The sequence below is a fragment of the Wyeomyia smithii genome, chromosome 2, assembly GCF_029784165.1.
Source record: "Wyeomyia smithii strain HCP4-BCI-WySm-NY-G18 chromosome 2, ASM2978416v1, whole genome shotgun sequence".
Classification (NCBI taxonomy): Eukaryota; Metazoa; Arthropoda; class Insecta; order Diptera; family Culicidae; genus Wyeomyia; species Wyeomyia smithii.
In genome coordinates this window covers 72751787-72768866 of record NC_073695.1, presented here as the reverse complement: position 1 = coordinate 72768866, position 17080 = coordinate 72751787, and the positions used below count along the sequence as shown (strand labels likewise).

The window sequence follows — 17080 nt, the reverse complement described above, 5'->3', positions numbered from 1 at the left end:
GAACATCGGGAATTAAAACTTCATACGGTACACTATTCCTTCCTTGGCCGGTTCCGAGTTGGTGGGAAGTGCCGATGCCACCTGGGCCCCGATGGCTGCTGTGATGATACTGGCGGCAACGACGATTGCGAGCGAGACGAGGTTTCTACTGTGTTTAGCTGCGACATGCTTGCAGGGCATTATTTGAGCAAGGATTTCTGTAACAAAGAAGAGAAAAGGAGTGTCAAATGCATTTTTTGTGCTCTTCCCATTGATTGATTGTGAATAACATATCATAAGTGCTGTTATAGATTTACAAGCGAGAGCTATTCAAAAGTTAAATTGAAATGCTATAGGCTCTTAACTATATTGCTTTGTTTAACAAGGTGTTGATAGAAAAATTGGTAAAATTATTCAAAAAAATAAAATCAATTGATAGTTATAGATATATAAATTTGTCTGAGACATTCGTGTTGTCTTGTGTTATATCTGGACGAGATGGTTAAAGTCATCAGTATCCTAGCCCATTCGCAACACAAAATGTTATATATATACTAACGCATGGCTGCGAAATATGTGTCGTATAACTTGAAGGCCAAGTTTTCAGAAGCGGAATGTAGCCATTAGACTTTGCTGTTCCACCCCTATCATCGAGCTACGCGCACCGCTGGCTATATAATGGGAAAACATATTTCGTCTCGGCCATCTGCACGCTGCAAATTAATACTACGCTCCGTTAGATTAACGGAAAACTCGCTGGTGATGCTGTCCATTCCATGTATAATACACGGTGCGTTGGTGATCCGGGTAGAGCTACCGAACGAATTTGGTGATCAATTTTGCAAACCTCCAAACATGTGTTTTGTTTCCACCCACATGTCACTGTCACGCACAGGAACACACATACACCCACGCACACATGCTTGCACCATGACAAACAAATCTAAATGGATGGCATTATTGTGCCATTAGGGTAGAGGTGGTGGCCGCATTGGTGGAATTGGTTGGAGGCTATCATTTCAGGTTTGCACGACAACCAAAGCGAATCTAAATTGCAGCACGATTGTTCCTGGTGATTGCGTTGCACAGTGGGGTGACGCCATAGAAATGTTGGCCAAGCATTAAATTGAGGAAATACATGTTTTGTTTCGAAGTTTTCAGATATAAAATGTATCTGCCTATAGATTTCGATGTGAAGTACGATTCAGTTAAGCGCCTCGAGTTATTAAAATTTCATTGATACTCGTCCAATTTTCGATTTTGATCGATGGTCCGTGTCTTTGCCACTGTGAGTTGATAATGCACTGCTGAGGTCAGGAAACGGTGATTGAGCGGTTGCTTAACAAATATGAACGTGTCAGTGTGCGCTGGCCTGAAGCAATGACTGCGCTTTGAAGTGTTGTCCGACCATTATTTAGTGACATGATGGACGATTATAACGAGAGCATCGCTATCGGATGGCAGATCGAAAATGGACAGGGTGCGTACAAGTAAACCGCATCCGACTAGGAGTTTGCGTTACAAACATGAATACGAACATTTTGTTGATAGGGGATCGATGTACTTTTCAGTGGATGGAATAAGGAAAGTATACTGTCCCAAATACGGGTGAGGTGGTTTTCATAGTTTCTACCACAACCCTGAATGGAGATGATTGTTACATAGCTTAGGGGCCATCCACATACCACGTGGACAGATTTTTAACGATTTTGACCCCCCCCTCCCCTCCGTGGACAACTGCCCATATAAATTCTAAAAAAATTGTATGGACCGTGGACATTAGCCAACCCCCCCCCCCCCAAAGCTGTCCACGTGGTATGTGGATGGCCCCTTACAAATATCGGGGTTCAGATTTTTAAAAATCACGGTATCTCTGGTGTGTATTGCTTACAGCAAGTTTGTTTTAATAGCTTGTACGAAAATATCTTTATTGAAAATAGGTCGAATTATTTTTTCAGTTGTGAACAGTTTGCGCACTGCTTTATCGAAGTAGAAACGTTGAACAAAAAATAAAAAAAATATCGATAACGAATTCTCTCAACTAATTTAATCGATCAAAACCCCAGGCTAGCGTGTGATATTGTTGTTTTCTGTTAACGTTGAACAAACAGAAAGTAGGCCTCGACCGAAATTTTCAAAACAGCGAAAATGGCCTCCGATGAGCTCGGACAGTTGACTTCTTCGAGGAGGACAGTCCCTCTGACGGAAGCCCTCATTAATGACGAATCGTATGCGTCGCTTCCGGACTGGCAACAGCAGTGGCAAGTTCTTGAACAACGGATTCAGCAACTGGAAAGTAACTTAGAACATCTGCTAGAGCACAAGGAAGATTCCGAGCAGCTGATCCTTCGCTATATCAACCGGCAGGATGACTCAGGCGAAGAGGAACGTCTACGGGCCAACTGGACACCGGAGGAACCACCACACACAGCATTGCTAGAGCGGCGTGTTCGACAATTGGAGCAACAGTTAAAGCAATTAACGAAACAGTTCCGGGAGAATGTTACACCGGTGGATTTTCGAAAGCCGAAAGTAACATTCGGAAAAGTTACTCCGATTTTTGAGGGCACAGAGTACATTCCAGAGGAAGTGGAAAATAACCCAAAGAAGTTATTTCACTCCACCGCGGTATGCTTGGCAGCTGCGGAGCAACGGGTTCGTGAGGCCAATCTGTGGCAAATGTGGAAGGATGGTCGAGTGCAAGACATAATTCTAAATGGGGAAGATCCGAAGCGCTTCGCGCTGGCAGGCGGTCATTGTCCGGATGGATGTAATTAATAGACAACTTCAAGAAATAGTTCAAAATTGTTTTGTATTATAATGCTAAATCTATGTTGTGAAATTTTAGTGCTGTTTTAAATGTGTAATTGGAAATATATCATATTTCGTAATACAAACGTATTATACGCAAAAGGTGTATTGTGCAAAATAAACTATGGGTATTCATGTCGAGCTCGTATACAAATACCCAGCCGTAAAAATACTCACCTCCATTGACGAGTAATGGAAGATACACAGTTTACGGCTGGGTATTCGTATACGAGCTCGATGTGAAGACCCCTACTGTATTAAACGTTTCAGTGCAGCTGGGGAAGCGAAAAATAAGCAAATTGAAAATATGATACAGGCTTGAAAAAATATTTATTAAAAGTTCTATATAAAGATATATTTTATTATTAGTTTATTTAAAGATTTATCCGTCATAAACGGTATTTTATATAGTTATAAGACAGTTAGTTGATCAGAGTTTTCGTTACTGAACATATTATTATTAAACAAAATTCAGGAGTTTGAGACCCGTTTTTTTCAAGGTGTTCAACCTCCAGCTAGGTACAAAACTGGCCTAACAATCCAGTTGTCATTTGTTAGAATTTCGGCTGGTAGAGATCGGTAGAATTAATTACATCTCACACTTTCGTTATTTATACATGCTTTGCATTACTTTCACAAGTTAAAAAAGTGGCTTCGCATAGGTCACACAGATTTGTGTAGTCAGCCCTTTAATACCGAATTGCAGAAAAATCCATGCACTCTACTGAAAGCTACAGCAATATTATGATTTTGGCAGGCCCTGGCAGTGATGGAAATGAGACGAATATGTCTCAATCGTCGCTTTATCTCCAGCTGCACAAGTTATGATCTTAACACATAACGTAACGACTAAACTTGATTTCTCTCAATCCGTAACGAAATGCTTGTTTGGTGCATTGGTTTCTCGACAGATACAATATTAGACTATGGTCCGTATTACTGAAGACGAGTAGCTCGTCTCTCACTTAGCTGTCACCTGCCAAGTTTCACGCGTTACTCGCCTCGTCTTATGTAATAGGGGCCGCCTATATCAGCTAGCGAAGTTGAAGTCGAACCGATGCAAGTCACTCGTTGTGGTTCGTTGTTAGGGAGAGAAAGTGTAGCAACAGGAGAATATAATGCTGACTGAGTAGCAGCAGAGGTGTTGTGTGGTGAGAGGGAAAGTGTGATGAAAGGGACTACTTCGGCTGAGGTTGAGTTGAGCAAGAGTAGGAGAGTATACCTACACTGTTATTTACAAACTTTTTGGCAAAAAAAACTTCATGTAGGTACCGAGTTGTGCAGATTGAGAACCACGTGTTATGGTGCACACTAATAACAAGAAATATATCGTAAGAAGTAGGGCAAAGAGAGTGCACCAACACCAATACTTATTCACTTGCATACTGACGACGATGTCATCGCATCTTCGGCCTGGTTCATATGTACACTAAAGTCTTTTTTACGCGAGAGGTACGTGACAGGTAAAAAACCGCGTAAATTCAGAAATCCGCGTGAAAAAGCTTTATTTGCTATAGGTTCTGTATCATTTCTGCTGAATGCCTACGAAAAAGAATTAATAGCTGGTTTATTTCCACCTGCGAATCGTGCTGAATATCAAGGCAAAATCTAAAAAGATAAGGCCAAATCAGTGAATATTTATGATTTGGATTTAGTAACTTCATCGGACACTCAAATTAGGCGATTTGAACACGTAAAAAACGTCTTTTCTGAAAAATCTGCATAAATTCCGAAATCCGTGTAAAAAATCGCTTAAGATAGACCTTAATGTATTTAAAACCACTAGAGGAAATTCATTTTCCATCGCTGGTTTCTGAACACTAAACTGAGTACCTTTTTACCCCACTAACTCCGTTCCCAAAAACTCAGATGTACCAATTATTCCATGGAGGATCAAATGCTGGAAATTTAAGAAATTTAAGTTTAATGGGAGAACATAAATACAAGACGGAATTGCGCTCCCCCGGTTTTTCCGTATATTTCTCAATATTTAGACAAAAAAGACCACCCCAATGGAAAATGATTGAGCCACCCTAATGAAATATCCATATAATAATACATAATATAATATACTAGCAGTGTCGTATCATAATATAGGATATTTTACAATGGATATTTCATCGATTGCATTACAATCCTCATTTTGATATTCAATTCACTCTCTTAGCCTAAAAACTCGATTTTTTTGTAATTTTTTTTCGAGTTAACATCAGATCTCGACGTTTTATACATTCATAAGACATTTGGCATCAAAATAATTTTTAATATCTACAATTTCATGAACTACTACCTGTTTATTATTTTCATCGGTCAAAAAGTTGAAACTTTGACCGCTTTGAGGCATGTGTTCCCGATGTTCGATCGAGCTGAAATGTTGCGTGGGACCTTTTTTCTAGAAGACGAAACTTTTGAGCCCTACCGCTAAACGATATTGGAAAAATCGATTTTAATTGGCACTTTAATATAGAAGGCTATTTTGAATTGTTTTTCCATCTTTAATATACAACAATTCAGTAGCTTCTGCTTTTTTGTAAAGATCGATAACGGCGCCGGCTACGTTCTTACGGTCGGTTAGAGAAAGAAGGTAGGAAGTGTCATAATCGCTGTAGCTAGAAACCGAGTTTACGTTTGCTTTGAATCTTTACTCCTGGCAATTTTCGTTCAGCTCAAGGGAAGAGTCAAAAGTCCCGAACGGTTTGTTTCTACCAAGACTCGAACTCATGTTCATGAGTATGGCATTTGTAACTTTCGTTCGCAATTCGTTGATCGCCAGTTGTTTTTGCACCGAAGGAGCTCAAAATTCCGAAGAAATAGGGTTGGTGCTTGGTGCACCTAGATTCATCTTATTTTTCTCATTTCTCCAATTTACCGTCAAATTTTTACAAATTTTTGAAAGTAAATTTATTTGCTTCTCGATTTTATCAAGTGGTTGAACGTTTTACGTTGAAGATATGGTAAAATTTGACGATAAATTGATCAAAAAGGCGTGATGAGATGAATATAGGAGCGGTTACCCTATTCGATTGGATGACACTGAGGTAGATTCATTGGGTTGCGTATTTGGGGTACAAATGGAGTCGCGTGGTTGTTCAAAAATGATTGTGTTTTTTTGGCATAGTGTGATGATATTTTACCTGGCCAAAATACATTATTCTCATCGGTATAGTGTTTTGGAAGAAATAGAATCATTGTTTTGTTCAAACATTTGTTTTTGTATATATTTTGCTTGATAGCCAAACCACTAGGCTTGAAAATGTCCTTTCCTGTCCACTAATCTGGCCGGTCTACCGTTACCTTCCTGACGCATTATAGTTGAGGTTTGCAGGAAAACATTCACAATAGAAACCGGAAGATTTTCGCTTCCAAAATGGTTTTCCGTGAACTTTTTGCCGAAATTGTTGTTCAGTTAATAGCGAACTGTACAAAGCGCTTTCGGAACGCTCCTTGTTTGGCCGCCATTTTGAAGAAAACTGGGCATGCATAAACGAAACAAACAGCGTAAAAAAAGGAAGAGAGCTTTCATATACATACTCTCATTTCTCTCTGAGCGTGTTTGTTGTAGAGTGAGAAAGCCTTAAAAAAATTCCAAATTTTCAGTTGTCATCCGTTAGAAGAGAACCCGACAGACATCTCCGATCTATTTGCAGATTCTTGAAACTTTTACAACTTTCTTTGAATCAGATCGTGACTATACATTTTTCGCCAACTTTCCTGAGTTTTCCAACTATTTCAACATTGAATATGTCAGCGCCCTTCAAACTGACGATACTCTGGAAGCTTTAGATGCGTTTAAGGGTCTGGGACCAGACGGCATTTCGCCAGCATTCATGAAACATTTAGCCAAAGAGCAGCCTTTCCCTCTTTCTTGATCGCATCACTGGAGTCCGGTTGCTCCTGAAATTATGGAAAAACTCATATCTTGTTCTTGTGTTCAAATCTGGTAAAAAACCGACATTAGTAACTATCGTAGCATAGCCATTCTTTCTTGTATACCTAAGCTTTTTGAAGCCATAATTAACAAAAAGTTATTCCAGCAGGTATAAAATAGAATTACTCTTCCGCAACACGGTTTTTTCAATGAAAGCTCAACAATAAGTAACTTACTCGAGTTTATTAACTTCTCTTTGAATGCAATGGATAAAGGAAATTATGTTGCTTCTCTTCACGTTATGAAAAATAGGAATTCATCCACAATTACTTGAATGGATAGAAACGTATTTGACAGATCACACAGAGTCACAGAGACCACACATTCAACATCGACAAATACTCTGCAGCGCACAGTGCTTCCGTTTTCGAAGGAGGACGGTCATAAATATTGTTTTCCAATGTTTTGACTTCAAAACGTCAATCTAAATAAATTTTCGGATGCTGAATCCAAAAATCACATCCATTTTGATGAATTTTCTATAAATTCGTGGCCAAGAGTCATCTGAAAGTACCGGTATATTTTACCAACTTTGTCAATTTCAACGCTGTTTTAAAACGCATTTTGCTCAGACTTTTATTGTTCATTGCGAGGAATTTCATGAGAGCATACATACAAAAGAAATGCATTTTTCGATTTTAAGTTCAGTGTATTTGAAAAGTAAGAAAATAACAGAATAAATAAGCAAAACAATATAATTCGCAAATAACGTGTTAGAACAACTGTTGAAAGTGCAAACTACGCTCACTTCCAAGCCTCACAGTTGACAATCCTTTCGTAAAACAATAGAACAATTGATGCCATTGTTAGCTTCAGACTACGAACGATGCTGAGAGGTGAAGAAATACAAAAATAATGGAGTTCGATTTTTGGCTTTATGACCTATGGGGCAACCACAGTGCCTACTATGTATATTGATACAGATTCAAACAAACTAATGTTGCTAAGCAACCATAGTCAAGAATGGTTGACTCGGTGTTGCACACACTGATGATTATCACATTTTACAATATTCTTTCCAAAATAAAACACGAATAGGTCAACAACGATTCAAGATAGGATTTTTGTGTCTTCAAGGAAGCTTTTCCTCATAAAATTTCCCATCTTTCTGTTTTATGGGATGGTTGGTAGCGTAAAGTTTGATACGCTTTTTGAAGGTTTAATTTCAGAAAATATCAAAATTTAAAATTTTTAGAAGAGCCAAAAAATTTGTAACAATGAAATTTGAGACACAACAAGCCGTTACATTTTTTTCTCTTAGTTTGGACTCCGAAGGATGCGCAAAAATATATTTGGGTTCAAATTCAAAGAATTTTCATGTGATAAAAATATTTGAAATTAAAAAACGTGAAAAATTGATTTTTTCATAAAACTTAAATTAGCACGCCGACTAAACATTTTCCAGAGTTGTCGCCATACAAAATTATTTTTGTTACACCATCACCAATCATTTTCTGGTTGAGCCCCCAGACTATCTGACAAAACGTTATGTTGGGACCCCCTACTATTAAGGAAACCTCAGAAGTTCCTTAGGGGGTTATATACCTTTTTGGTCGAGAAAAATGAGGGAAGTTTGAATCTATTTTTAAGTGCATATCACCATTTTCATTGCATCAGAGGGGTTTTCTTCTGAAAGTACAGTTTATCAACAACAAAAAAATACGTTTGATTTTGAGATATACTAATTATTACTGGAGTAATGACCATTTCCCTGAAACGCTATTTTTTTGCAGAGGCTTGCGGTGATCCTGATAGAGACTCAGCGGGTCAACAGAAATCAAAAAACTCAAATTATTTCATTAGTTTAGAAGTGTGCCGGGTCCTTGAACGATCGCTTTTATGAGTGTTTTGTTTTCAGTGCAAATGGGAACATTTTTCCTAAAAAAATGCACGTTTTGAGCGCTAAAAATTGAATTAAAACTTTTTTTGCGGCAAAATGTAATCGTATGTTTCGAAAAGCGATCGTTCGAGGACCGGCGAATTTAATAACGAAAATTTAAAAAAAAAAGATGAAGGAAATCGGTTCAGTAGTTTTCCCGCAATCAGGATCACGGCAAAGTCATTTTTCGGAAATCACTATTCCGAGATAATCGCGTGTAAAGTTTCAAGTTTAGCTTATGCGGCCGTGGCGAGGCGCGCTGCAAATCGCTCTAACTTTCTTCCTATTGCTCAGATCTTTATGAAAATTCGTGAAAATGTTCTCAAGATGTAATATTTATAGATAATACAATAAATTTTTTTTCGGTTTTTTGAAAACTAAAAAGGTATATAACCCCTTAAGGCTCTCACTTGGGCCTTCTACTATTTATATTATTTGTAAATGACATTTCTTCTATTCTAAAACATGTAAAAACCCTTATTTATGCCGACGATATTAAACTTTTCATTGAAATTAAAAAATAATTATGTGAACATTTTCCGTAACGAGATGAAACCTTTTAATACTCGGTACACCAATAGCCAGCTAAATGTACAAAAAGAAGCTCATGTTAGTTAGTTATTAATCTATGCAGTCTAATTTTGTTTGACGAAATAAATAAATAAATAAATAAATAAATAAATAAATAAATAAATAAATAAATAAATAAATAAATAAATAAATAAATGATTAAATAAATAAATAAATAAATAAATAAATAAATAAATAAATAAATAAATGAATAAATAAATAAATAAATAAATAAATAAATAAATAAATAAATAAATAGATAAATAAATAAATAAATAAATAAATAAATAAATAAATAAATAAATAAATAAATAAATAAATAAGTAAATAAATAAATAGATTTTAAAAAGCATGTTAAGGTTTTGAAATCATCAATATTTGCATACTGTATTAATTATAAACAGTATGAAGAAGAAAAAACATACGTTTCAGTTCTAGTCACATTTTTCTCTACTGCTTAAGCGTACGATGAGCAAACTAACATTGGAAGAATCAGATGATTAGTATGACGATAGTACAATTGCAGTAAACTTCAGACTAGCTTCGAAGGTAAATGAGTAAGTTTTAACATTCATATTTTACAGACTTGCTGTTCAGTTAGGGCCATTATCTAAACCAAACATCCAAATTCAGATTTACAGTATTATTTAATAACAGTTAAATCAAACGGTCTCTGTAAGTGGCCTTGCTCAACAAGATTGAATTATTATTTACTCTAACAATACGGTTTTATTGCAAAAACATAGTCGCACCTCAGACACGAGGTCCAAACTATTTGTTTTCTTTTTTATACGACTCTGATACCTGTTGAAAATTCCAGATTGTTAACGAAGTGTAAACCTGAATTGTATTTTACTGTCCGCTTCTGTGAACTTGAAATTTAGGTTAGGAGTCCTATGTAGATTATCAGTTTTTTTTTTGTCTAACAAAATAAACACTGTGTTAATTTTCACCTGTAAGCACTATTATTTAATTTGGATATTCAAAACTTTAGAAACATTTCATTCGTTTTTACGAATTTTCTCATCAAAACCCTATTTTATTTTTCACCTAGTCAAATAGTGAAAGATGACTAATTGTGTTATTCTTGAAGCTGCGTCGCTGGTTTCGAGCAAGTAGTATTTTTAAATATTCCTGCAGTTAAAAATAAAAACAAAATATAGTCGTAACCGGGTAAATGCGCGAAGTACCCCTCCACTCGGTCGCAATGTAACGCGCGGGTGGAGCTTGTCACAGAGCAAGCAAAATAGGGAGAAAAGCGTGCGGAGGAATGCGAAAGCAATGCTGTTGACACTGCATTCTAACTTAATCGACTGTTTGGCTGGTTGTCACCGTCGACGCGACTGTCAAGTTGATGATCGTGAGACAACAGAGTCCGACCTCTCCGTTGTCACCCGAACATGTTCATGGAAATTACCAAAGTAGTGGGGACTGATTGACTGAGAACGCGCAAATGTGGGTCAAAAACGAGTATATCATGTGTTTGTTCGTTAAATGGGCATTACGGCCGGACAAAACGTTTTGTGTTTCATCCTATTAAACGAGGTCAGTTTCAGATGGTATGAACCGTCGGACAGTTGATCTGCAGTATTCAGCGAGAGGAGGAGATTTAATGGGTGTAATTTAATTAAGAATCATATTTTTTGTTTACTCTTAATTGCATTGCAATTAAAAATTGTACTCCAAATTCATTCGTAAACGAATTTTTTATTGTCTCACAAAAAGACTTAAAAGCCTAAAAGTTCAAAGTCAAACAACGGCTTGTGCTAAACTGAACTCGCCATAAAAAAAATATTTTCCGGTTGCCATTTTAACAAGGTGTTAAATATAGGCACTTAAACTCGCTCCTTTCCTGTCAAGCACAGAAGCTCTAATTAAGCCTAATTAATCTCCCGCTCCCGTGGCACATGTCCAGCCACCCCGAACTTCATGCGTTTGATAAATTCTCAACATTAATGAACAGCCGGGACCGCAGTTTCTAGGCCGCCACGGAATGGCAGCAACAAAAAGTCCTCGGTGATGCAGGGCGAAACAAGCCTTGCAGCGCGTAATCCCAGCTCTTATCCAATATTTACCCACACACTTGCTGTATCATTAATAATTAAATGTTCAAATAAATTAACACATTCCCCCTTTGTGTCGCGCTACTGGAAGCAGATACTCCCTTTGTCCGGAAACATGGAACCGAAGTCGCATTTCGCGCAAACTGAGACGGTGAAGTGTTTGCGTACACACGCGAATATGTATTACCCGCGGTGCTACTTCTAGGCTTCCTCAAATATACTGAACCTCTACGTAGCGAGTTTACTTTTATCATTATGTAATAACAAGCGTTTCGGAAGTACGGCTTGCAATCTTTAAACCATTGGATCGAACTCAATTACACTCGACACGAACTCGTGAAACGTGCCTGTCTTGGATAGGTCCGAGAAAATCCGCTTTCCCCAAACCATTTTCCTTCAGTGTGACACACAGAACGGTTGCAGTGCAACATTGGCTTTTCAGATCGGTCACGTCTAATGTTTTTGGATTAACTTTATCGTAAACTAAGCGTCGACTCCTTCCACGAACCGGCGATCATGACATTTTCGGTGAAAAGGTCCGCAAAGAGAAAATTCTTCGGGCGCAATAAAATACAAATAAATCAATTATATGTTTTTTTTTCTCGACTCGCCAGCCACGCCGTTTTTGTTCCGAAACGTTGACTGTCTGCTCGGCGAGAAAATCGAGCCGAAATCCGAAACAGATTTATTGCTTCTAGCTCTTCTATCGGTGTGCGCTGTGTTCTGTCCGTCCGCTGTTGGCGATTCTCCCGGGACCAAAGACGGTGCTGTTTAACGCAAGGATTTCCACCTTTTATGCCACTAATCTAGGAGACAGTTCAAAACGTTGTTGTTTCTACTTTCCCCGCCCTCTTAACGGCGATAGCAGTAAACGCTGAACAATGTTACCAGTTGCCGGCTACTGGCCGCTGTCCAGACGAACCACTTGTGTTGAAGATTTATTACAATCGAACACAGGCCAACCGAAGAACGGTTCTGCCCCGGACGGTTGGACCCTTAAGGTTAAACAACTTTTATCGCTGCCTGGCCCCGTCCGTAGGGAGCACGGGTCACGTGCTGGGAAAAGTTTATCGAGGAAGAATGTGTAGTTAAACCGATTTCAATCTACTCTCGGTGGCATTTCGGTTGACGTGACTCTTGGGGAGGTAGGAGGAAAAAAACGTATAGTGAATCTGCTTCACTTTAATTAGTTGCCCATTTGGTTGAAATGGGTTCCGGAGATTCTCGGTGCCCTGGGGAATCGCATGATTGGCAATAATTGGCATCCATTGGCCGGTGGAGTGGTTTCCTCTAGCTTGTTCCGGTTGTTTGTACATTACCTGATGAAGTGGAAACGGTCTTCGGCAATTTTTGCGCCGGATCATTCTTGAGCTCATAAGGGCAGTCAGTTATTAATCTTATGCTATTGGAACCTGATAATTGAAGTTAATTTTTTTTACGAGTAATTTTAAGCTAAATGTATTAAATGTTGATTGTGTTACTTAAAATTATTCACAAAATTGACTGCACCACTGTAATGCATAAGACAATTAGAAAATTGTCCATTTTATAGTTTCAATCGTAACTTTGTGTGCATCGCTGTGGATAAAATCAACAAATAATGTGCCTTACTTCAAAAGTTCACCCCGTCTGAAAACGCAGTGACTCAGTGCATAAAATACCGTGGTTGCAGTGTTCTCCTAACGATTTGCCAACTCGGATAGAATATTCTTATGAACCATTGGTGGCAAAGTTTTTATCTTAATGACGTCAAGCACAACTAGGTATGAAAACACGAGCTTTATCACACGAGGTTTCAAAATATATTTTGGAGGAATGAAATCTAGCAGGACAAATGTATAATACAGCGCACAGTGGTCCAATAAGGCAAAAAGTGGAACTTGATTCCATAGCGCCTTTCACATTCATCCTAGCTTAATAGTGTCTTGAAATAATTGTTTGTATAAATGACCCTGGTTGGCAAATGGCTGGACATGTGTAACTTGAGACCCTAATGTGGCCATTCACCTCTGTCCAGCAACTCCTATCCCAACCTCCACGTGGTGCCGACTGGAATACGAGTAACCTTAGCGGAGATCGGGTAACCAACCCCGGTGGAAGCTATGGTCATATACTGACTGGGAAGGGGGTCGCACGCGGCTGTATCCCCATAGGGGCGGCGTACAACAGCGTCTGACCCGGAGCGGGCGGCTGAATTATGGAATGCTGTATCCAGCCAGCTACACCTAAGATGGCAGCCTCAACAGCAGGATGTAGGTATCGCGACCCTGGTAAGGTAGCATACCGAAACCTTTCATCAACCACGAACAACGAATTTAGAAATACGGAACGGATCAATCGGCAAAGACCTAGGCTACGAACACGGAAAAAGATTAAGGTAAACGATTGGAAATTGGGTACTTGGAACGTCCGATCTCTCAATGATCCGGCGCGGGCTGGCTTGCTTGCTCGAGAACTACAGCGGCAGGGAGTCGAAATCGCAGCGATTCAGGAGGTTCGGTGGCCAAATTCCGGAGAAAGGGAATTCCGTGCAGTAGACCCTATTGCACGCACTTCTTTCAAGTACCACATCTACTACAGTGGCGGCAAAGCAGCGGAACGGGGCGTCGGTTTCGTAGTGCTGGGAAATCAGAAAACAAGAGTCATCCGGTGGAGGCCCGTAGATGACCGTATATGCGTGTTGAGGATTGAGGGCAAATTCTTCAACTACCTACGCACCGACAAACGACAAATCCGATGAAGTCAAAGATGAGTTCTATGACAAGCTTGAGCGAATCTATGACGAGTGCCCAAAACACGACGTAAAAGTCGTCATCGGAGACGCAAACGCACAGGTTGGGAGGGAGGTATTCTTCCGTCCGGTCATTGGAAGGCATAGCCTCCACTCGTCAACCAATGAAAACGGCCTGAGGCTGATAAACTTTGCCGCGGCCAGAGGAATGGCCATATGTAGCTCCTATTTTCCACGTTTGAATATTCGGAAACACACCTGGAAGCATCCAAATGGAGAAGCCTGCTCCCAGATCGATCACGTACTGATTGACGGTCGGCATTTTTCGGATGTTACTGATACTGATGTTACTCGGGGACCAAACATTGACTCTGACCATTATCTCGTCGTTTGTAAGATCCGCGCACGGTTGTCGAACGTGCTGAAATCTCGCACAGAGAGGACGACGCGTTTCAACATTCAGTGGTTGAAAGCTGATGGCGTGGCAGCATAATACGCCAGAGAGCTGGATCAACGGATCCCAGAACAGTAGGAGGAAGGAGTAGAAGACATAAATGGGCTGTGGAGCAGTATTCACGGCGCCATCGAAACGTCTGCGAGAGAGGTGGTAGGTACGACGCGTGGAAGACAGCCTAACGGCTGGTTCGATGCTGAGTGCCAGAGAGCGACAGATGAGAAGAACCGTGCCAGGAGCCGCATGCTCACTGCGGCTACGCGTCAGAACAGAGAGAGGTACAGGGTGGCAAGAGCTGCCGAAAATAGAACTCACCGTCGGAAGAAGCGCGAGTACGAGGAGCAGGTGCTCGCCAGCGCAGAGGACAGCTATGCTGAAAACGACGTGCGGAGATTCTATAGAACTGTCAACAGAGTCAGAAGCAGGAATTACCCTGTGCCGGTCATGTGTAATGACAAGGACGGCAACCTGCTTACTGATAAAGCGACGGTTGCAGCCAGGTGGAAGGAGCATTTTCAGGCGCTATTGAACGGTGAGGAGCCGGATGAGCAGAGCAGGAACAGGATGACGATTATGAGTGACGAACAAGCTGTTGAGCCACCGACACAGGAGGAGGTGAAAAAAGCGATTAGTGAGCTGAAAAACGGCAAGGCCACTGGGAAGGACGGTATCCCGGCCGAACTTCTAAAAGCGGGAAGCGAGCGGCTGTACTATGCGATCCACCAGATAATACTAAAAATCTGGGCGGACGAACAAATGCCGGAAGACTGGTTGGAAGGCCTCATATGCCCTATCTATAAGAAGGGCCATCGATTGGATTGTGGCAACTATCGAGGGATAACGTTGATCAACTCCGCATATAAAGTGCTCTCCCGTATCTTGTTCTTCAGATTGAGACCGCTAACGGAATCCTTTGTTAGCGAATACCAGGCTGGTTTTCGACAAGGGCGTTCCACGACGGATCAAATTTTCACCCTGCGACAGATCCTCGATAAGTTCCGGGAGTACAACTTATCGACTCACCATCTGTTTGTGGACTTCAGGGCGTCATACGACTCAGTGAAAAGGAATGAGCTGTGGCAGATCATGCTGGAACACGGTTTCCCTACGAAACTAATAAAGCTGAGTCGTATGACACTGGAGGGATCCAAATCGTGCGTGTGGATAGCTGGCGAGACATCAGCCGCGTTCGTAACGTTGGATGGACTGAAGCAGGGGGATGCGCTCTCCAACCTACTGTTTAACATCGCTCTTGAGGGTGCAGTACGAAGAGCAAACGTCGAAAGAAACGGTACGATCATCACGAAATCTCACATGCTTCTTGGTTTTGCGGACGACGTCGATATCATCGGTATCAACCGTAAGGCCGTGGAGGAGGCTTTCGTACCTTTTAAGAGAGAAGCAGCGAGATTGGGACTTGTCATTAACTCTGTCAAAACGAAGTACATGGTAGCTGGCAGAGAGCGTGGGAGTCCCCGTGGTGTTGGTGCTGAGGTGGAGATAGATGGGGAACGATTTGAAGTGGTTGACGAATTCGTTTAACTTGGTACGCTTGTGACATGTGACAACGATATGAGCCGTGAAGTGAAACGACGAGTTGCAGCTGCAACAGGGCTTTCTACGGACTGCGTAACCAGCTAAGGTTCCGTAGTTTGCAAACTCGCACAAAACTAGCGCTGTATAGGACGCTGATACTCCCGGTGGCCCTTTACGGACATGAAGCATGGACGCTGAAGGAAGCTGATCGACGAGTGCTCGGAGTTTTTTAGCGTAAAGTTCTGCGATCGATACTTGGCGGTAAATTGGAAGGTGGAGTGTGGCGCAGACGCATGGATCACGAGTTGTACCAGGTATACAAAGATGCTGATATAGTGAAGGTAATACAGCGGGGCAGGTTTCAGTGGGCTGGACACGTAGCTAGGATGCCTGACGAGAGAGCCGCCAAAACTATCTTCAGTAGAGAACCAGGAAGAGGCCGTTGACTCCGTGGTAGGCCTCGCACGCGGTGGATGTGTGCGGTGGAAGAAGATGCACGATCTGCTGGTGTACGGGGAGACTAGAGAACGGCTGCCCAAGACAAAAGAAGCTGGACATCTTTAATTCGTTCGGCCCTAGACCGGTGAACGGTCCGTTAGCCAAAAAAGTAAAGTAAGTATAAATGACCCGCATAATTGCAAATTGTCAAAAAATATGAAAAGCTTACCATACTAAAAATAAAATAAAACTAACTTTTTTGTGTTAAGAGAAAGAGGAATGGTTTATTCAGGAAAGTTATAGAAGATTCAAAAATACGAAACTTTGTTGAACAAATAAAAATCTTATCTTTATTAGGTACAAAGTTATAAAGTATGTTATATGGAACTTACTTAACATTTAATTTTTTGTGCTTAACTTTTGTTAGTTGCATTTTACACGAAATTGTTGTTCGGAGGAATTGTTAGGGCACACAAAACACACATTTTTGGTAAAGACCATACATCTATAGGACTTTTCCTTAGAAAGTTATATCATACATATTTTAGCTTATTTTTTCGATAACTTCAAGTACGTATAAGTTCAAAAGGGGCAAGTGGAATCATGATGGCAAAATTTTTTCTTGAAGTTAAGCTCAAGTACTATAAGCTCTTGTAGGTTCCATTTGTCCCAATTCACCCATATTAGAGTA

General features: G+C 40.4%; 1 protein-coding gene across 5 annotated transcripts in view; it reads right to left on the bottom strand.

Annotated features, from left to right (window-relative positions):
• LOC129721104 (axotactin) overlaps positions 1-17080 on the bottom strand; it is a 154003-nt gene that overhangs the window by 56723 nt on the left and 80200 nt on the right. For 4 of the 5 annotated variants that reach the window (XM_055673252.1, XM_055673251.1, XM_055673250.1 and 1 more), the window contains one exon: positions 27-197. In XM_055673252.1, the coding sequence (XP_055529227.1) occupies positions 27-180 (154 nt within the window). In that variant the 5' untranslated portion in view covers positions 181-197. Of the gene's footprint in view, positions 1-26; positions 198-17080 lie in introns of those variants that run through there. The other variant, XM_055673254.1, reaches the window with a different exon arrangement.